The sequence below is a fragment of the Centroberyx gerrardi genome, chromosome 14 (genome assembly GCF_048128805.1).
Source record: "Centroberyx gerrardi isolate f3 chromosome 14, fCenGer3.hap1.cur.20231027, whole genome shotgun sequence".
Classification (NCBI taxonomy): Eukaryota; Metazoa; Chordata; class Actinopteri; order Beryciformes; family Berycidae; genus Centroberyx; species Centroberyx gerrardi.
Genome location: NC_136010.1, coordinates 9,528,022 through 9,550,450, shown reverse-complemented (window position 1 = coordinate 9,550,450; position 22,429 = coordinate 9,528,022). Strand labels below are relative to the sequence as shown.

The 22,429-nt window shown below is 41.0% G+C and overlaps 1 protein-coding gene across 3 annotated transcripts in view; it reads left to right on the top strand.

Annotated features, from left to right (window-relative positions):
• The first annotated feature begins 4,306 nt into the window (after positions 1-4,306).
• pik3cd (phosphatidylinositol-4,5-bisphosphate 3-kinase, catalytic subunit delta) overlaps positions 4,307-22,429 on the top strand; it is a 103,104-nt gene continuing 84,981 nt past the window's right edge. Inside the window, exons 1-23 of one of the 3 annotated variants that reach the window (XR_013507172.1) lie at positions 4,307-4,525; positions 5,680-5,854; positions 6,672-6,900; positions 7,643-7,869; positions 8,240-8,416; positions 8,912-9,067; positions 9,695-9,784; positions 10,959-11,180; positions 13,041-13,137; positions 13,591-13,721; positions 13,874-13,924; positions 14,057-14,224; positions 14,772-14,893; positions 14,981-15,124; positions 15,213-15,312; positions 15,408-15,574; positions 16,249-16,358; positions 16,484-16,562; positions 16,659-16,826; positions 17,630-17,753; positions 18,493-18,638; positions 18,747-18,879; positions 19,627-21,031. Coding sequence is in view for 2 of the 3 variants with exons in the window: in XM_071907395.2 (XP_071763496.1) it covers positions 5,714-5,854; positions 6,672-6,900; positions 7,643-7,869; positions 8,240-8,416; positions 8,912-9,067; positions 9,695-9,784; positions 10,959-11,180; positions 13,041-13,137; positions 13,591-13,721; positions 13,874-13,924; positions 14,057-14,224; positions 14,772-14,893; positions 14,981-15,124; positions 15,213-15,312; positions 15,408-15,574; positions 16,249-16,358; positions 16,484-16,562; positions 16,659-16,826; positions 17,630-17,753; positions 18,493-18,638; positions 18,747-18,879; positions 19,627-19,764 (3,120 nt within the window). In the remaining variant the exon portion in view is untranslated. Of the gene's footprint in view, positions 4,526-5,679; positions 5,855-6,671; positions 6,901-7,642; positions 7,870-8,239; positions 8,417-8,911; positions 9,068-9,694; positions 9,785-10,958; positions 11,181-13,040; positions 13,138-13,590; positions 13,722-13,873; positions 13,925-14,056; positions 14,225-14,771; positions 14,894-14,980; positions 15,125-15,212; positions 15,313-15,407; positions 15,575-16,248; positions 16,359-16,483; positions 16,563-16,658; positions 16,827-17,629; positions 17,754-18,492; positions 18,639-18,746; positions 18,880-19,626; positions 21,766-22,429 lie in introns of those variants that run through there. The other 2 variants (XM_071907396.2, XM_071907395.2) reach the window with 2 other exon arrangements.

Genomic DNA, 22,429 nt, shown 5'->3' with positions numbered 1-22,429 from the left:
TGTCAGGAACAATTTTGACTTGTTTTTTTCTGAACCCATAGTTCTTTAATAAAGTGTTTGGGTTTTTTTTCTAATGAAAAGTGGTTTTGTGTTGTTATTGGCTTCCATAGAAATCCACGTTCTTGATATGCAGAATCTTACAATTTAACTTTTTATTTCATTTACATCTGAAGTATCTGCTTACTCTATCCAGATACAAAAATAAGTATTATTTCTGGCTGGTAGATCGATTTCATTCAAGCTTTGTTAAATTCGCCCCCTTCTGGCAGTGAAAGCACATTGTACCTTCAATTAGCTGCCAGCATCTTTCCCTGTTTGAATTTCAAAGTCACGTAATGAGTTTCCTTGTTGAACAGTTGAGTCTGATGGCTTAGTTAACTGAGATGTTTCATCACTGAGCTCAGACTGAGGGCTTGAGAAAAGACAACTCTCCAAAGGGACCGAGCTCTTAGGTAAGAGAGAAAAAAGTGTTGCCATGGCAATGAAAGACTGAATTTGACACAGCTGATGAAGGAGCGCCTACATGAGTGCGACTGACTGAGCAGTCAAGGATGAAACCCGTCAGCGCTGAAACAAGACCTTTGCGGATTCAGACAAATATGCCACACAATTATTCTGTTAACTAACAGAATTTATGGGTCATCACCGTGAGCAGTGACTGAAGGCAGTGTGAGCTCTGTCATCACACAGTCTGCTGCCTGTTAACTGAGCTGCAGGTTATGAAAGTCTTGATTGCACACTGTCGCTTACCCTCTTTTGCAATGATTTTGTAAAGTGTTGCACATCATGTGGGAGGTGCAACCTGAAGTTCAGTTGTTTTAAATCTACATTCACAAACTATCAGTTCTACACATTTCCCATTTGAATGAGCTGCATGTAGATGAGAGTGAAGCAACACATGTTAACAAAGCTTATTTTTCTTTATTACATGGACTTTCAACTTTTTAAATACAGAAATGTATTATTAGCTATTAGGCCATTTTAATCTAATACAGTTGGTAAGGTGGCCAATTTTGAGCCGCCAAAAGATACACAAAAGTAAAAAAGAAAATCTTTATTTTTGCATTGGTTAGTTACAATAACTTATTTTTAAACATGTTTAATGGTATTCTAAATATTTATATGTATTAACAGTTAATATCTGCTGGTTAGAGTGACATATAGTCGCAATATTCCACTCAAAACCTGAATTGCTATTCAGTTGAAATTCATTATAGTTCAGTGAGAGGTAACTGGTTTTACAAAATATCTTTCTGACTTTTTTGTTTATTGAATCATTTTTTAAGCAGATAAGTTGATTAAAAATGCATTCTTATTTACAGGTGGGGAAGTGGTTGCAGTAGTTGAAGATTCAGTCCTTGCTCACCTTGTCTTCACTGAGGTTTCTTTGTGTTTTGTTTTGTTGCATACTGTATTGCATCATTTTGTTTGGTGATTGTTGATAAGTTAGATCTAGATAGGCTCTCTGTACAATCCTTTGAGACAGGCTTTTTTGATCAAAGGCTGTATAAATAAACTTGACTCTCTTCAATAGCAGCTGAGGAATGGAAGAACTCTTCTCTCTGCCTTCCATTATCGAGCTTTTTTCCAGCTGGTCTGGAGGTTTAAACCAGTGACCTGCTGACCTCAAGCTCACTCTAACCATCAGGCTACCACCATCACTTACTTTCATTACAATGCTTAAAGCTGCTATGTGTAGTTTTAGTATAAAACTGAAAAATATTTCCAAATGTGGAATTAAATTAAAGTAAAGTTTTTATCCTTCAGTGATCTGGGAAACATCAAGCAAGGATTCTTCCTGGAACAAAAAGATAAGGTCATATCTTTATTTTGGCTATCTGTTTCAGAATTGATTTTAAGATTTTTTTTACTGACTTTTAAGGCACGGATGAGTCTGGCACCATTGGTACCAACCTGTATCACAGACCTTTAAACCCCATATGAGCCAGATAGCAGGTTCCCACTGGCTGGTCCAAAGTCTGGATTAAAAACAAGGAACAACCTATATCAATATCATCTTTTAAATCACTTGTTAAAACTCACTTATATAGACTTGTTTATGGAATGATTTTTTATTACGTTTCTTTAAACTTCCTTTTATGGTTTACCTTTATGTTCTTGCCTTGCTTTTTACATTTCCTACCTTTCTTTCATTTCTGTTGCTGTTGATTTTATGTTTTTGGTTGTTACTCTTTTGTAAAGCACATTGTGACCATGTTTGGAAAGTTGTATATAAATAAAAAATTGTATTGAAGTATTCATATCAATATTAGTATTATTAGTATTAATGAATGATCTACGTGAAGGCTCAAAGTTTGAAAAATCTCAATATATAACAAAATGAGGACCCTTGTCGCATGAACAGGAGTCAAACCTGGAGTCTGAACATTCGGCTGACTGTTGAAATTAGTTCTTATCCAGGAACTGTCTCTCCAAACAGCCTGGACCAAAGCTGCAAGCCCACAGACACAAAACTGATCACAGGTCTGTTTCTGCTGCGTCTACATCACATGACTAGTATGTTTTCATTAGACTGGGTCTCAGGGTAAAATTGTATTTCACCAGTTTGGTTCCTGGGGTGAAGAAGTTAGTGAATCTTTGCTTTAAACAGATGATGGCTTTATAATTTAGCTCCCTATGAGCTACAGCTTCTGTAGCTAAAGTTGTAGGCCTTGTCTTACCGGTATATCAGTCTAAGTTAGAGTTCTAGGATTCTCGCTACAGCTTCTTTTTATTTCATTTTATTGTTTTTATTCTGCTCAGGGGGAGAGGGGTGGGAAGCAGGCTCATAGGTCTGCAACTTTACATGGCCAAAAGTTTCTCTTCTGCACAATCACTTCCTGTTTTCACCAGCTGGTTCGGAGCTCACTCACAAACACATCTGTGTGTTTACAATGTGGATTGAGTTTACCAGATATGGTCTCTATGTCATTCAATAAGAAACCAGGGGCTTTCTGAGGCAGCAGACCACCAAGACTCGGTGTACGGATTAGAGATTACCACATGCAAAACAAACTGAGAAATACATTCAGCTGGCAAACAAATACTTAGAATTTTTACCCGGTAATATTTCTTCCTGAAACTTTGTTTGGCGTAGATATCAAGTCATAAAATAATGTTCTCTGTTCATCAAATAGCTGAGAGTAAATAGCTGTAATGTCATGTTGTTCATTGACTTTTGCCCCTCCATTTCCCCTTTCTACAGTAGTACTATTGTGGTTTATGTTCCACTTTCCATGAGAATGGTGTCATTGTACTAGCTATCCTATATTATTATATTGCCATTGGTCTTCTGGTCACCATAAGGAAATATGAAAAAGTATGGCAGGTTTCCAATTATCAGGAAACATTATCAGGTCATTTAGATGGAACTAATCATTTAATTTGTCAATCACAAATATATATGTTTTTTAGCTTTTATATAAGCTTCTTTTACTCATCCATCTTAGAAGACATTGGTCTTCATATTCTAAAACACGAATGTCCGGTTCACATAAATAAATCAACTTCCTTAGTCACATAATAGGAAGCTGGACTTTCTTGAGTCACACTACCTAGAAATACACTTGACCTCTGAATTACAAGAACTTCCAAAATGACCAGTTCTTCTATGTTGTGTACTTTGGGCCACAGTTTGTTAAATTTGCTTAAATGTTGAAAAGAGAGCAAAACAAAAGGAGAAAGTATTGATATGCTCAAAAGGTTTGCATATAGGCCTACTGTAACAGCAAATTGCCAATAAAATACGTATTTTTGTCTGATAAGGTTACAATATTTTACAATGTGTTTTTTTGTTTGTTTTTGTTTTATTGTATCAGCAACTTGTTGAAGTGAATTTGACCTATCTTGGCTTAAGATTCGTGGACATAAGCACTGATGTACCTAAGTTGACTCCATGCCAGAGATAATAATTATACTTTGCAGCAAAAGTTAATTACAACAAAATTTACAAAACATTTACAAAAAATACACAAGGTTACCAACACACAATTTAGCAGACAGAAAGAGAAAGAGAGAGAAAGTTACCATAAATTCAAAATAAACTTTCCTTTTGTCAGCCTAAATTTTTGTAATTATGCTCAATTACAAACAAAATCTGTTCTGATTAAATCACTGTAATTTATTTAGTGTTTAGAGAGAGAGAGGGAGAGAGAGAGAGAGAGAGAGAGAGAGAGAGAGAGAGAGAGAGAGAGAGAGAGACCTTCGCTTCGAGCTGACCCAACTCTTTGTGGACGGTCCCTTGGCCGGCAGGCAGCTGGAGAGGCAAAGCGCAGCCGCTCAGTCAGACTCAGTGCAACATCACCGCTTCAATGACAACGCACTTGACCCACGCCGAGAAACACTTCCTATATGAACAGTACAACATCTTTTAGCTTCTGTCGGGCTCGAGCTGGATAAACACTTAACTCCCGGGGAACCGATCGTCGCGTGCTTTGGGGCCGGTGCCACTGTGAAAATAACCAGCATCTTTCGCTAAAGGACCATGAAGAGATGACCGGCAGCTGTGGAGGCTTGTAGAGCTGAGGCAAGTGCGTGTCTGATAACAGGTTGGCAAGGCTTCCACCGCGAAATACACACAAGTTTTATTCACGCAGCGTGGTACACAGCAGCCGAGCAGTGGGCAGATGTGTAGTCATGGTAGTAGTTCAGAAATGTAAAGATTTTTTTCTTTTTTGAGGCTTGAAATTTCATAATTTACAGCTTACACGTTGATGCTGTCTTTAAATATAAAGTACTTTGGTCTTTTTTTTAGGATAAGGTGGGTCTACACCTGTCATTAGCCTGTAAACAATGCAGTGTTCATATACTGAAAAGTTACGTTTCTTTTTCCCAGCATCAATATAGTGCGGAATTACTTTATAGCACTGCAAATTACTTTTACCTAAATCTATTTTCTGTCTGTGCAAATGATTGAATAGATCAGGTGAGAGACAGAACAGGGAATTTTCAGTAGGCAGTTCAAAATGTTTTTCTTTTTTTCTTTCTTTTTTTTTTTTGTAGTGTGTGTTCACCTTATTTGACCTAACCGCTGAGAAAGTGTTGCAGTGTTTTTTTGTCAGAGCCCTCAGTCAGTTAATAACCAGATGTATGAATTCATTCTGGGACGCCAAATATACTAAACTGCAGGCAACTGGCAGAGGATTGAGGAGACAGATGAAAGGATCAGGTGCATGGCCAATAACAAGGCCCTTAATTAAACCAGTGGCTACTGTTTATCAGTCACACCAAACAGAGTCAGTCAGTACAAGTTTTCACATTCTGTATGGACCGTGTGATTCAAATTAACCAATTTTTACCTGCAACTTTGTGAAGCACCAATTTGTTGCTACACAAACAATATTATCACTTGGTGTTTTTTAGAAGCAGACATAGCATCAAACTTAAATACAATTTCAGAAGCAACATACCCAGAGGAAAGCAATATCCTAAATAAGATCTCCTCTTCCTCTCATTTCCTTCTCCCAGACAGAGATGAGTTTTATTTAAAACCAGTGTGGGATTTTGTCCATTTTCTTACACCACATATAAATAAAAGGAGATGTTAGGCAACAGATCACATTTGTACACATACAGTAGTGCTTGCCAAGTAACACATGCTCGTAGTGGGTATTATTGAACCTGTTTTAAAACCTGTATTGGCTCGGTGCGGCCGGCCGGCCTGTGTTTTCCGGTGAGCAGCAGTGGAGCTGACGGTAAATGAGAGGCCGTCACCATGCCCCCGGGGAAGTATGGGATGCAGGAGGAGTGGGAGAAGGAGGGGGACCAGGAGATCATGATGGACTTCCTGCTGCCCACTGGGATCTTCCTCAAATTCCCTGTGTCTCGAAACGAAACCATCAAGACCATCAAAAAAGTACGTCTCCCACCCATTTCCCCAGTCATCTGTGAAAAAACGGGATAAAATACGGTTTTATTCCAATGATATATGACGTCTAATGTCATCATGCAGTACATATTTATTTGTTATATGATAGCATTGTATTTCATACTGCTCTAATACATTATAAGTGCAGCACAGTGGCGAAATGCAATTGTTACTTACAATAATGTCAAACGGCACTTAATATGCTTTTAAACAAATTGGCTGAATTAATATTTCACTCACACATTAGTCTAATTAAAACATTACACACACAATCCTAACTCGGCTTGCTTGTGCTTTAGCTTCCCCTCTAAGTCAATGTTTTGTTGTGACTGTTAGAGAAGGAGGTAGAGCTTCCCTCCTTGGTGTACATGGCCAATTCTCTGCTGAGGCAGATCTGCATTGAATGTGCCAGTTTCTATGCCAACAGTTCTGCCACTTCAGGCTGTTTGATTTAGCTGTGTTAAGTAATGATACTCTTGGAAGCTGTTAAGATGATTAAGAGATTAAATGCCTTTTGAGTTTGGTTTATTCACAAGGAATTCTGGAAAATGTTGAAAATTAGAAGGGTCATTTGTTTCAACAATCTGACAGGTGACAAATATGTTTGACTTCAGCGGTGCTTTAGTTTTTGTCATCTTGCTTTTGGAAACTGAGATGATGTTTGAAGTGTTTTAAATCAGATTCTGTTTTGAGTGAAGTGTAAGTGTGTGTTTTGTATGAGATTCACAGGGAATGCACATGTCAGGTGATCAGAAGCTGGGCTCTGATCCTCGTGTTTTGCTGCTGAATGTGTCTCTCGTGTCAGATGGTATGGAGAAACGCCAGCAGCGAGCCCCTGTTCAGCGCGCTGGGTGATCCCGATGCGTACGTCTTTACCTGCATCAACCAGACGGCAGAGAGGGAGGAGCTGGAGGAGGAATCCAGGCGTATAAGTGATGTCCGGCCCTTCATCTCTGTCCTGAGGCTGGTGGCCAGGGAGGGAGACCGAGTCGAGAAACTCACCAACACTCAAATCAGCCTCTTGATCGGCAAAGGTCAGCATCAGCCTTCAGCCACAGAGTAGAGATGCTGCTGTAGCCGCTGAGGCATCACAGAGATTGTTGTTAGTTGGTGACATTCTTGTGTACTTAGTAAATATAAAATAAGCAGTAGTCTTTGGTCATTATCAACAAGCAGGTTAGAGTTTTAGCCACATGCAAACATTTCCTGGAAGCAGAAACCTCAATTGTGAGTCCCACCCAGTTTTTTTCAGCGCAAGTTATCTAACTGACAAATTTGAATGGCAAAGAAGGAACTCTGGTCAGCATAAAAATAAAAAATACAAATGGAAATTACTTCCTTTTTCCCCCTTCATTCATGATCATAGCATTCATGATCCTGGAAGACCAGCAAGCTTGCTAGCTTATCTAGATAGCTATAGGCTAACATGGCTAATTTGAACATGGAAGGTCAGCTAGGCTATCTAACCTAGATAACTTAGTGCAGCTAGATTAAATTTTTTTCAGTTAGTAGCAAGTGCACCAGGCTTCATAATATTCATCACCTTGTCGTTTACACTTGCCTTTTTCACTGGGCTTCAGTTCAGCATTCAAAAACTGTGGTTCTTTGGCTCAGCCTCTTGAGGTTTAACTCAACCAAAGAGAGTATTTCAGCCTCCAGAGCAGCTGTGCTTCAGGGAAATGCTTGTGTAACTAAAACAATCTGCCACAACAAATAAAGTGTTTCTCTCATTGGACAAGACTCATAATCTTTAATGCGCTCATTATGATTTGTCAGGTCTTCATGACTTCGAGGCCCAGAAGAACCATGAGGTGAACGAGTTCCGGGCCAAGATGCGTTTGTTTTGTGAAGAAAAGGCCCTGGAGCGGCAGATGCTCCCGTGGCACCAGTGGATGGAGTACAGCTTCCCATGTGACCTGGAGCCATGCTCTTCTCTGCCGGAGTCAGGGAAGTCCAAACGCACCAAGAAGATCTTCATCAACATCAAGTTTGAGGCTTGTGATGTGAGTCGATACTCCAGGCTCGATAGACTTATTACCTGATCTGATCTAGTAGTTTTTATGAGTCATATTTGTAAAAGTTCAAAATCTCATCTTATGGTTTGATGGGGCAGCAGAAGGGAACCACACTCAAAGCATAAAAGCTTTGACAGGAAAATTTGTGGTTCCACCTTGCGTGGACACATTCTGGAGGTTTTAGGTAAATGTGAACCTCTCTGGAAATCCCCCTCCCACACCACAAACACCACCTTGCAAAACTTCAAAACACCGCTTAGGAACCAGGTCCACAGATATGAAAACTTCATGTTGTATAATTTCCCGTAAAACTGGCACCTTTTTATCTGAGTTACCGCTGGGTCTCTGGCTCCCATAGGAAAGCTTCATGCTCCAGCAGGACCCCCAGGACGTCCCGGTGGCTCTGATTAAGAGCGCGCTTAAGAAGAAGGCCACCGTCTTTCGCTCGGTCCGACAGGAGCCTGAGGACTACACCTTGCAGGTCAACGGGAGGTGGGAGTTCATCTATGGGAAACACCCGCTGTGCCAGTTCAAAGTGAGTGACCGATCCCTTTGAACGTAGCTGTTTTGTGTGGAAATAGCTGTTATTTTCCTCAGTGTATGATGTTTGTCTGGCTCTCTGTATTGTTTGGGTCGTCTCTTCTGTATTTTGTCTGTGATCTTGGCTCTGCGCAGGCGGTCCATTATAGCTGGAAATGAAAGGCATTGGCTGTCAGATCAGGAGTGGGGTGACTCAAGGTTTTGGTGGCAGGAGACTCCACTGTTGATTTTGAAACTCCAGCTACCTGCAGGGGTGACTCATATCTGTCTAGCAGCCCCGCAGAAAGGAACTGCATCCATCCACACATAATGAGATTTCAGCTGCATTAACCTACAGCAAATGAACAGCCTCTAGGAGTCAACCAGTGCTATCAGAACACTGGGGAATATCTGTGGGTGAACTGAGCGATGACTGTACCAGTAAAAAAAAAAACCAACAACAACTCTTTCTCTCCCCTCCTGTCCATCCATCTCTCTCTTTTTCCCTCAGTACATTTTCTCCTGTTTGAGAAATGGCCAAAACCCTCATCTGATCATGGTTCACCACTCCACCATGGGCAAATACCAAGAGGAGCAGGGCAGCATGTGCAGCCAGGTGTCCAAGAGCCGCTCCTCGTCCAGACCTCCTCCTCTGCCCCTGAAGAAGGTAAGAGGTCAGCGCCTCGGACCGCTGTCGTCTTTCATTAACAGAGCAGCTCTCTCTCTCTCTCTCTCTCTCTCTCTCTCTCTCTCTCTCTGTCCCCCTCACAGTTGTTCCTCAACCAGACTGCGGACTTTGGCATGCTTGAACCATGCTGTGCAGCCGAATGTAGATAATTTACACTGTACGCCTTTACTTGCATTTAGTTGTACATATGTTGGAACTGTATGGTCAAAATGCGAAACTATTATCGTTGTGTTTTTCCTAAGATTTTGCTAAAAGTAATTCATTGTATAAGTTTGGGAAGTATGATTAATCAAGAACAAATTACAAGTTCATAAAATAGAGTTAAGGCATTTTTTTTAATTTTCTTTATTTTGGGTCAAACAGGTTGATACTTTCAGAATGACATAGGATTGCTTTTTTTATTACCCTATTTCAGACTTTGTTCCTCTTTCTTTTTTACTTTGTTTTGAAAGCATACAGTATTTTGCCGCTTTCTTTTGTCATACTGCAAAAAAAAAAAAAAAAAGAAATTCTACCAACTGTTTCATGAGTTCTGACTGTAAGGATGAATGTAGTGGAAATGTGGGGAAAGAATGAAATTTCCTCTCCTCTCACTCTTTTCAACAGCAGAATACCTCCTCTCTGTGGTCCATCAATGAGCCTTTCTACATTCACCTGGTGCAGGGCAACCGAGTCAATGCAGACGAAGGAATGAAGGTTGGTGTGGTTTTGCGTGGGTTTTTCTCACTTTGCTCCTCAATGAAGTGTAGCATTTACTTGTTTACCAATATCTCAATTTCAGTTGTACGAACAGAGAGTTTGACATGTAAATGATAGGGTCACATGGCACAGACCACACGTTTCCCATAATTCATCAAGGCGGTTGGTTGAAACTTCAAAACAGGAAGTGGGGAGGGCCTATCTGGCTTTCACGTCTCATTCTGGGGCCTAGATTCTAAGAAAAGGCCAGCCTTCGCGCTCTCTCTCTCGCTTTTAATGCACTTCTTTTTTTTGAAAGGCGAGATGCATGTCGTTACTATTGCAGATAGGGACTGATGGGCCTGACCTATCTCAAAATTTGATGAGTGTCTCTGCCAAGTTTGTTGAAATTGTGATGTTGCACTGTAAATGTCTGGTAGAAGCATTACTCCTATGTAGAAACACTCAATAATGTGTTCTCTATTTTCCATGACTTTGTTCTCTCCTTTCAAAAATTCTTACATTTTATCATGTCTTTTTGGCTTTTTTTTTTCCCACCAAATTTGACAAACAAGGAAAATCAAGAGAACCCAAGTAGGGAAGTGGGTTAATGTGTGTCCTTGTGTCTTTGTGATTCAGTTTCATAACTAACTATGTTACTGTTTAGATGGGTTATTAAGTGTAAGTGCACTTCCGGCCGCTGCCTCAGAGCACATCATGACTCATGGCAAATTTATCCTGTCACATAATTATCAGTCATGTCTGCAGTTGGCAGGCACAGGTTTGAAAACACACCCTTGGGGAGAATATCCACTCATATATTTTGTAAATCTGGATTTGGACCAGCCAAAATTGGCAAAGGGCAGAACCCTAATGGCCACGCAGTATTGAATTTTGACTGGGAAAAAACATGGGACCTCTTGGTTGTTTATCATTTTTGACAGACTAGACACAGCAGCAGTGAAAGGCATTGTGGCCTGTTCAACTTATGAAGGTGCAGACCTTTGACTCATAGCTTCAGTGGCACAGGAAGCTCTGAATCATTTGTTGAAGTCTGTGTAAATCCTCCACAAACATCTCCCTGTGACAAACGATAGATTTCTCAGCTTCCAGGCCACATGCCCTGCCTCGGCCCCCATGTCTAAGCAGTGTTGTGTGTGTGTGTGTGTGTGTGTGTGTGTTTGCCTTGCAGCTCGTGGTCCAGGCCGGTCTGTTCCACGGCAGCGAGCTGCTCTGTAAGGTGGTGACGAGCTCGGAGGTGACGGTGTGCTCCGAGCCGCTGTGGGATCAGAAGCTGGAGTTTGACATAAACGTGGCGGACCTGCCTCGCATGAGCCGCCTGTGCTTCGCTCTGTACGCCGTCATTGAGAAAGCCAAGAAACCCCGCGGCACCAAAAAGAAGAACAAGAAAGCAGTGAGTCGCCATCAGAAACTATATAGGATTTGTCAAAGGCCGTGGGGTTCAAACCGTGGCGTAGAACATGGGATTGAGTGATGGCTGTGCGTGTGTGTGTGTGTGTGTGTGTTATGGCTGGTGGGTGTGAACTTGTTAGCAAGCACAAACAGACATGTTTCCTCTGAAGTGTGTAGTGTGCTGTGTGGGTGTGTTTTGCTGCTGTGTCTGGTTGTGCAAGTGTGTTCAGTGGCAAGGCTGCGGTTAACGGCTCATCCGCTTCAGCTCTTTTATCTCTGCAACGCTCCAAGGAAGGAAGGACTTGGCGTACATTTTCAAGGAATTTTAAATTTGTTTTCACAGTTGCCTATATATGTTTTTTTTGCATCGCTCCCCGCCCTTTGAGCAACTTTTACTGAAAAGATAATTTACTCTTCACCTCGAATGTCTGTACTAGGGACAGTGTAGAAGGGAGGCCTAAAAATGGTGCAAAATCATTTTATGTTGCTATTATTCTTCTCAAGTTAGGGTCTTTTTTTCTTTTATTTGATCTTCTATACATCATCAGTCCATGTGCATATATTTATGTAAAGATATATTAATGCAATGGATGATTAACAATCTAATTAATTATAATGGTAGTGTTAAATTTGACAAGATTTATATTTTGTATTAATTTTTTATTATGCCACTGAGCAATAATCCATGAATGAGCCATTAGTAAGACTAAGTAAGTATAAATGTTACCATCCTCTTGCTTTTCACTTCTGTCTTTGCACAGTACTATAAAACCAGTAGTACTACGCTCTGAGTCTGCATGGGAAGGAGCCTCTTGCCACCCACAGAAATAGTTGTGCTTGTACATTGAGAAGTACAGTCAACAACGTCAAATTCCCCTTTTGTCGTGGCTGTGGGCTCAGTCGGTTTTGTTTTGAAGCCTCGCAGCGGCTGTGGGCGGCGAGCTCGCAGAGACTTCCAGGTGTGTCGACGGCCATCAGGCCTGCTTCTGCTTTCTGGGCCACTTCTCTCTTCTTTTACCCGGAGGAGAAGTCCTCCCCGGCAGACTCCAGGAAGACGGGCGGAAGTTGAGCTATTTTGGCCGTTCGCGTTCATGTGCATCGCCTCTTTCTGTCTTGTTTTTTCAGCTCGCAGTCTTTAGCTGAGAGGTGTTTACTTTGTTTAACACGTTCGTTTGACAAGTGTTCTCCTCCTGACCATTTCCCAGATCTCATTTGCATTTACTTCCTCTTCTGCTGCTATTCATGCCAACTGTACCGTAACACTTGTTTACCTTTTTAAATATAACGCAGCACTCATTTTATTTATGTATTAGAAGCCACATCACCCTGTGCTTCAGTGTAAATTATTCAGTATGATGAATTATATAAAGTAAAAACTGCAAAAATGAATTGCCGTCATTGCGGCAAAGACCATTTATTTTTACTTTCATTTCAAAAGTGGTGGGTCAGTTGAAAAGAGCTTAGGCAATAGATGTTACCATACACCTAGAGGTCTTCTTTTATATATTTATATATTCAAATCATATGTTATATAATTCTCTTCTTTTATATAACTTATTTTTAGACTGTGCATTTGCATTTTATTCATTACACTATCCACAAACTGGGTAGTTTAATAGAAAATATTTTAACTAAATTAGAACAGATTTTGTTGTAGCTGTGCAAAATTATTTTAGACAATTCGAAATATAAAATAATTGAGAATTAGAGAGTTTAGTTTGAATTAATGAGTAGACTCTCTCCCTCTCTCTCTGTCCCCCTCTCCCTCTCTCTCATTCTGTCCCCCTATCTCTCTCTCTCTCTCTCTCTCTCTCTCTCTCTCTCTCTCTCTCTCTCTCTCTCTCTCTCTCTCTTCTACCAGGACTGTCCAATAGCCTGGGTAAACACCATGGTATTCGACTACAAGGACCAGCTGAAGACCGGGGAGTTCCTGCTGTCCACATGGCCGTCTGTTCCTGGTACTCTGAGCTTTTCCTCTGCTTGTATATTACTCAGCTTCATCAACACTCCAGATCAACAACTTCCCCCACACTGACTGGCAGCAGAGTGTGGGGGTGTGCAGTGTGGGGAGTGTGGGGGGAGAAATGTTGCCCAGAGTGACATGCAGCGCTGCAAACCTCACATATTCACACATCATGCATTTGCTGATGCGTGAGATAGGATTTCTTTAAGATGTGGAAATGACCTATTTGTTTGCTATTTGTTTGCTGGTGTAAACTAAATGGCAAACAGTGAACGCGGCACTTGCGAAGATGGCTCAGTGTTTATTCGCTTTGGCTGCAGCAGCAATTCATTTAATCTTTTGTCTTTGTGGTCGATTCGAAAATGTATGCGCTCATGGTAGTGTCAGGGGATTTGGATGAAAGTGGCCCCCAAATGGCACGTCACATTTATGACATTTTTCATCACAGATGACAAAAGTGACCTGCTGAACCCAATGGGAACAGTGGAGAAGAACCCCAATGTGGACAGTGCTGCTGGACTCCTCATTCGCTTCGCCAACATCCGGCCACACCCCCTCTACTACCCTCCGCTTGACAAGGTACTGAACCCCAAACACCTGTATTTGAGTAGAGAGTCAAATTTCAGTTTCTCGTAATGTACATGTAAGCATTTGATTGCAGCAATAACTACTGACTAAATATGAAAAGATGAGTGTTTGATTTTGATTGTAAAGTATTCATCTGTTTTCAGATAAGTGATATGGAGAGGAACGGTGATATGGCTGCTGCCACTAAAGAAGAGGTACAACACACCATATCTTCTTTTCTTAAACACATTCACAGTTTCTGTTAAAAAAAAAAAAATCTGCTATGTACTGTTCGTACTAGTGCTAATTTACGAACATGTTGTTTGGTTGTGTCGCTCTCTCCCCAGTACATGAAGCTCAAAGAAATAATGGACAACAAAAACTACACCGAGTTTTTTGAGGACGAGAAGGAGCTCTTGTGGAAGCTCCGTGGCGAAGTGCGAGACCGCTATCCTGACAGTCTGTCCAAGCTGCTCCTCATCACCAAGTGGAACAAGCGTGAGGACGTAGTGCAGGTACACAAGAGTGGAAGCCAGTGTATGACAATGATTTCAAACCATATCAATGTAACACACTTGGGTGGTTAGATTAATACTTTAAGCTAGTGGTTAGAGGAACCGTGCTTTAACCAGATGACCATGGGGTTCAATCCCTCAGGTCTGGAAAGTTCGGAAATATATGGAAAATGAACTAGATCATTTCCAGTTCTTTAAAAGTTTGGGTAAAAAACGTCTGGAAAATTATTAAAAATATACAGCTGCTCAGTCTTGATACATATAAATATATACATGCTGTTGTTGCTGACTAGACCCACTTGTTTATCAGTCATTTCACATATTGCATTATTTGTGTTGTGAAGGGTAAGCATACATCATACTAAACATTGACCAAGATTTTCAAATCCAACCAATAAACATCTTGAAAACGTATTGAATTTTAAAGTGAAAATACATCAAATAAATCCTGTCATCTGGTCTCATGACAGGTTTCCTCTGTCCTCTTATACATCAATGTTTTAGTGCTTCCCATCACGGTAGAAAATGGTGATTTGTCTCTCCTCAGATTGTGAGTTTGCTGAGGAACTGGCCGGACCTCCCTGCCCTCCATGCCTTGGAGCTCTTAGACTACAGTTTTCCCGACCCAACGGTCCGTTCTTTCACTATCAGATGCCTCAGTAAGCTCAGGTACGCAGATGCTTTTGCTAGTCAAATTTGTTGTGTTTGCCATGTCAACAGCATGACCTTTTTATGGAACATTTTCCCTGTCCACAGTGATGATGAGCTGCTGCAGTACCTAATCCAGCTGGTCCAGGTTCTGAAGTACGAGTCCTACCTAGACTGCGACCTCACCACTTTCCTGCTGGAGAGGGCTTTATCCAATAAGAGGATAGGACACTTTCTCTTTTGGCATCTCAGGTCAGATGTTGTCCAACAGAAAACCCTAGATGATTACATCTCCAGCCTTGAGTGGAAAATCTGACTGAAGCGCTTGTCTCTGTTGTAGGTCAGAAATGCATGTGGCGTCAGTGAGTTTGCGTTTTGGCCTGATTCTGGAGGCCTACTGCAGGGGGAACATCCACCACATCAAGAGCTTAACCAAACAGGTAATCACCCACACATTCACATCAGCTACAGTCTTTCAAATGTGTTTGTTTTTCTTGTGCCAGGTCCTAACCTTCCCCTTACCTCTCCCACGCAGAACGAGGCTCTGGGCAAAATGAAGGCCCTGAGTGACTTTGTCAAGTCCGGCTCCCAGAAGATGACAGCAGAGGACCTGAAGCTCTGCATCAGACAGGAGTCGTACCTGGAGGCCCTGTCAGACCTGCTGTCACCTCTCAACCCCAGCGTCATCCTCTCTGAGATCTGGTTAGTGCCACACACACACACACACACACACACACACACACACACACACACACTGCAGGGTATGAAATTAATGTTTTTGTCAGAGGACATTTTTTTGCCCCCTTGATTGGATTTTTGGCCCTCGAAAGGGACCAAAATGCCCCTAAAATGCCCTTTTTTGTTGAGCTATGAAATAATATATTTGCATTGCATATTAGTAAATAAACCCTAAATTTGTACCACTAAGATTTGTTTTATTTTAAATCCTAATGTACCACATTATGATCTTACAAAAGAGGATGGTGCTGCTTTTCCCACTCTGTCTCCAGCCAGTCCATCTTCCACCCCTCGTTTGTTGAGTTTTTTACAATGTTGGTTGTTTTATTACCACTCAATTTTTCTTGCTCAGACTCGCAGTGGAGAGACTTAACCAGTCATAGGCTCCCATGATACAGCTATGGTGGCCCACGGGGGACAGTAGTCGCATTCATGCATGAATATTTGACAACTCAATGAATAAAATTTGAGCAGGGTGAAATGCAAAAGAGAGCACTCCTAATTATCTTGCCCCTTTTCTAATTTCACAGGCATTTTATGAACTTTCAAGGGAATTTGGGGGAATTTAATTTCTGACCCTGACACACTTTTATGATGGAGTGATCATGTGTTTATAGTGAATGTGTTTGCTGTTGCAGTGCGGACAGATGCAGGTTTATGGACTCTAAGATGAAGCCGCTCTGGCTGATGTATAACACCCAGTGGCTGCAGGGGGAGATGGTGGGCATCATCTTCAAGAATGGAGATGGTGAGATGCAGAAAGACCTGAACACATGGGCACACACACACATACATATTCCCACACGATTTCATGACTTGTTAACGTGCAGTACTACAGGTTATTTTACTCCGCCTTTCACTCATCATCTCCAGATCTACGGCAAGACATGTTGACCCTCCAGATGATCCAGCTCATGGAGAACCTGTGGAAAAAAGAAGGGCTGGATCTCAGGTATGAGCCGCTGTCCTCTCTGCGTTGCAGAGCAGCCATTTTGGGGCCAACCTGATCGGTTTCCAGTAGTGAACAAATCTCTCTCTCCACTGGCAGGATGATCCCATACGGCTGCTTGTCCACCGGGAACAAGACGGGGCTCATCGAGGTGGTGAAGAACTCCGACACCATCGCCAATATCCAGCGCAACAACAGCAACAGTGCCGCCACCGCTGCCTTCAACAAGGATGCCCTGCTCAACTGGCTCAAATCCAAGAACCCCGAGTGAGTATGATGCACAACTATAAGATAACGGTGTCTGTTGCAAGCCAATCTTCTACTGTAGCCGCAGCATTGAGGCTTTCTGGAAATTACGGAGAAGAATGGATGTGTTTGTGCGGTTTGCCGTCTGTAAGTGTATGTCTTCAAACTTCAAAATGTTAGTTTCTTGTGTGCAGCATTTCAAGACCGTGACAGAATTAATGACCATGACAGAAACACAAAAAGTGGATAGCAGACTACAACCTTGGCTAGATAAAATGTGAGGAGATTTTTATTTGGCACTCGGCAGTCTGAAGGTCTTGCACATTCAAAAAGCTCTTAAGAGGAGATAAACTTTAGATGTAATGAATAAGCCTTCGTACGTCACTTTGGCAAGTCCGACCCGGTCTACTGCTTGACAGAACAGAACAGCTTGGTTATTAGCTTGAAATGGTGGAGCGGAGAAAAGTTGTAAAAACTTAACACAGTGAACCCCGTGCACGTCTGCACCAGCCACCGACAGGACATGGCTGTCAATCATTTATCGGCCTCAGGAACTCCTCTGTGAATATTTCATGTAACAGTGAGGAAATCCTGCCTCATAATTGTATGTGTGTGTGTTTGAGCACACACACACACACATATGCATATGTGCCTGTGAAGGAGAAAGTTTTGACTATGTGTCCTTACTTAAAAACTAGGTACGCAGTGTAAGAATAAGAGAAGTGACGTGTGAATGTTAGAACAATACCCACTAATACTGTGTTTTCTTTTTCTGTGTCTTCTTTTCTGTCTCTCTTTATTTCTCTGACCTTTTTTGTCAGCAGGGATAAACTCGATCAAGCAATAGAGGAGTTCACGCTGTCCTGTGCTGGCTACTGTGTAGCTACTTACGTTTTGGGCATTGGAGATCGTCACAATGACAATATCATGATCAGGGAAACTGGACAGGTGAGATTTAGATATTTTTCCCCACAGGAAATCATTAGAACACTGATAAGCCTGTGACATTAAATACATTTAATATCCAGTACAAGTTGGTGTATGCTTTGGTCTCTACCTTATTATAATAATAAAAATCTTCTACCACAAGGGGGCGATTTGACATAAAGTTGAGCCATATGTGAAATGGACTGTCATTTTAGACTGAATTCAGACTGAATTTCTGTTTATTTTGCTTGATAATTCAGTATGATAATATAGTTGATGGGTTACTTTTTAAAGATGTCAAAATAAATAGTATAGTATGGTTCAAATTGATGTTAAAACTAATCTTAGGCCTGCTCTACCAGTATTGGGTTGGTTTCTGACAGCATGTTCATGTTTCAGAGCAGAGTTGAAGGATTTCATTCCAAAATGCTGTAACCACTGTGGAGAAATGTTAGCTTAGTATTTAAAAAAACACAATTGATTCCTTTCTCTGAAATGGAAGTTGAGGGTTCAGGGTAGACAAAAAGCGATGCGAAACGATGCTTGTGAATTTCACTTTAGTGCCAGCAATCATTTACAGTGTATGAGTACATGTCACATTCATATGGTAAATATCTCATTTTGGAGTAAAATTCTTGAATTACAGTGACCAGTCAGTGAGGCCAGCCTGTGAGAATAACTGAAAAAATCTTTTAGAAATGTGGTTGTGGTGAGTGATTCAGGAGCTAATTCCCACTCACCTTCACCTTTTGTTCACCAGCTATTCCACATTGACTTTGGACACTTCCTGGGGAACTTCAAGCGGAAACTAGGGATCAACAGGGAGCGTGTGCCTTTCATCTTGACTTATGACTTTGTCCATGTGATCCAACAAGGAAGAACCAACAACAGCGAGAAGTTTGAGAGGTACAATAACAATTTTTGTGACTGAAATATATGAGACCGCATATTGTTCTAGGATCCCGTTCACATCTTTTATAATGACACTGACGGTTTGTGCATCCACCTTACCAGGTTCAGGGAGCACTGTGAGCACGCCTATAAGATCCTGTGTCGGAACGGGACTCTGTTTGTCAACCTCTTCGCTATGATGAAGGCAGCAGGACTGCCTGAGCTCTCCTCCTTCAAGGATATCCAGTATCTAAAGGTACGTAATGATGATACTGGTGATATTGGTGACGATTAGATTAGATTAGATTGTTTATTAGCCACACACCCAAGGCCGGTGTAATTTGTTGTCAATAAAGCATGTTTAACTAGCTCTGGCATCATACATAAATACATAAATACATAAATACAGGATACAGCATACAAAGTGCATGCAAAATGTGTATATTGCAGCAAGTATGGGAGGAAGCGACTAGTGGTAGGAGATGATGATGGCTCCAGGGAAGAAGCTGTTCTTGAAGCAGGATGTTTTGGTGGATAGCAGGGTTGGGGCCATTCATGAGTTGAATTGAGAATGCATGGTAAATAATTCAATTCCTGGTGGAATTGCACCCAGCTCTAAGGAACCAGAATTGGACTTGAATTGGAATGACAGGAAAAATAATTGAATTCCATTCAATTCCAGTGAAATTCCACTTCTAAGATGTATAATCTCAGATATGTGGTAAGATACAACAAGAAAATGTGGAATTTCACATAATTTCATTGAGTTAAATTCAACTTCCTGAAATTCTAATTCTGTTTCTGTTATGTAGGTTTTTTAAAATTCCAATTCCTCAGTTGAATTGGAATTGATGAGCTCATTCATGAATAGACCCCAAACCCTGGTGGATAGAGACCTGTAGCGCCTCCCAGAGGGCAAGAGCTGGAAGAGGTGGTGGGCTGGATGTGAAGGGTGTGAAGAATTAATATTGATGATGATGTTTTGCTGTCTTGGTTTCAACAGGACTCTCTAGCTTTGGGCAAATCGGAGGAAGAGGCACTGAAGAATTTCAAAGTCAAGTTCACTGAAGCTCTGCGGGAGAGCTGGAAGACCAAGGTGAACTGGATGATGCACTCCTTGGCCAAAGACAACCGACCGTGAAGAACACTGAACCGAGGAGACGTGAGGAGAGCAACCAAAAATTATGGATTTTAACCTATGGAGTCAAAAGGGAAAAAAACTGCACTGAACTGTTTTACTTTATTGATGCCATTCAAAGAAGCAAATGTTTACATCTGACTAGCCTGCTCTGCTCTGAGGAACTAACAGCTAACTGCAGGCATCCAAAGACAATGATATAAATAATCAAGGATCGTAGTTTCAACACACACAGACATTCAAAGTCATGATGAAAGAAATCCATCGCACTCGTCCTTCTCTCATCAAAATATGCCTTTATCGTAGTGACATAGCAGCAGAGATATTTAAAATGCATTGCTGATGTGTTTAAATCGCTCATTTTTGCTCCTGCAAAAGAAAAAAGCCTAGTGAATCACCGCTGAAGCAAAGACTGGAAGTGTATTTAACGGACTGTACTACTCACCAGGGAGCAAACTGCAAAAAACTTTAAGGTGGCGTTCGATGACATCGCTCAGTCGCAGAGCGAGGGTCAGCTGTCCCACCTCAAGTCTTTCATATGGTTTACTGGATGGCTGTGTAAATTCTCCACCATTTCAACTGCATCTTTTTTTTGAATTGTATCTTTGTTGTTTTTGTTGTTTTGTTTTTATTTAATTTGGTGATTTTTGAAGATATGATCGGACATCTTGAAGGTACTTTAAAGAGATGTGATGTTTTACTGATGTACTTTCACTTATATTTGATGTGTAATATTGCCTTGACGTATGTTGCCTTTGTTGGGGGAGGGGGGTTATTGGATGGGAAGCATTGTAACATTGAAATTTCATTGTAACATGAGAAAATAATTTTGAATGAAACCTGGATTACACCCATGTGTAGGCTACCAAATCGTATAACCTAGCAGATCCTAACCAAACAGTTTACTACAGATTAATGATAAAACTACCATAAGCATCTGGAGAAAGAAATGATCTCAGGTCTGTATAAACTGTGTTCAAAAATTTGGGTTTTATTTGTAGATGTGTCAACCTAACCATATTAATCATTAGAGACCTGGACCAAGACAACAGATGCCACAATCAAACACATCAGGCAGTAAAGCCCAGATGGGGAAGTTGAGACAAACTATGGAGTGTAAAGCCGCAGCCTTTTCTCTTTTTTGTTGTTGTTGTTTCTCAAAATGTGTCAATGCACCGAATGCCCATTTGAAAATGTAAATCTGGACAAGTTGTACTATTTGGAATGATGCAGCAAGTATGTGTGCGTGTGTGTGTGTGTGTGTGTGTGTGTGTACGTGTGTGTTGGTTTCCGATATTTAAGTTATGCACTGTCATTTCCATTGCATTTTGTTTTTTACCAACGTGCCATTTTACTTTCGTCCTTAGAGTGTCAATCACCTCTGTACTTTGACATATCTAATGCTGTGCAAAATGACGATTTTCTGTTTAAATATGCCCATGTATGTTTTCATTGTTATGGCAGACTCAAATTACTTTACGTATTTCAGTCTTAAAAGGATCATTTGAATGGAAGAAGCCGGTGTGGGGATGTTTTTTAATGATGAGGGAGTCTTTTGCATTTGGCATAACAGTTTAAATGATTTTTCTTGTTTGCACAAATTGCTATACAGAGATGCATTGTACAGAGGGCCGAGCATAACTGCAGAGTACACGGCGAGCAATTTGAGATACCATAAGCTACTGAAATATTCAGTGTGGAATGGAGTGCAGCAAGTCAGTCTGCTGCTGCTCTAGGCTTAGTGAGTCTCTAAGTATATGTGCTATTTTCACAAGTTGTGAAATATACTGCAGTTGCCTTTTGAACTGATTGTAATTCATGAATTATGCCAAATAGTACAAAACTTGTGGGGTTCAGGCCTGGCCTACATTCCTGCGTGCAGCTAAAACAAATGAACCTTCATGTCATCGTAGGTCTGATGCAGACCTGGTCCTTTATCTGCAGTCTTTCTTTGCCCTTGCCTTGTTGAACGGGAAACACACACTGAATAAACAGTTTGCCACAGCAGGGCTCAGTGGGGCTTTTTGGGGTCAAGCCAAAGGCCAGACTGTACCTTTGCGGGAGTTTCTACCTATTTCTTTCTACTTAAAGAAATAGGCCCCATCATGGGTGAGAGGCCTAAAGCACCAATGCTGCAGAAAACACACTTTTCTCCTTCCATTTCTCCTGAATAAAATAATAGTAACTTAGAGCAGTGGCTCCATATAGAGGTCTGTGGGACTCCAAAATGACACATGCCTGAGCCAAGCCTTCAGCATCCTGTGCCAAGTCCAGCTCAACATTTTTATATCATGACACTTAACGTGAAACTATTTGACACCACAGCCAAAACAATATGCAAAAAAAATCACAGATCTGCTGTTATGGGGAAAATGTCTGTCTTGAGCCCAAGGAGGTTTTACAGTAATAATTATGTAGTAATGACTGGAAATAACAAAGTAATATCTAAGCAAAATAGATGTAATAACTAATTATAGCATTAGAATGACTGGTAATTACTGAGTAATATACAAGTAAAAAAAAAAAGGTGCTTTTTACCAGGCAAGGGTTCTGGGGTTTCTGTTTCTGTTTTTGTGGAGAGTTGGTGTGGAGTGCGTTTATATACATATGTGAATATTGTACATAGTAAGTGCTGGTATGTCTTTTCAGAAATATATAATGTATTATT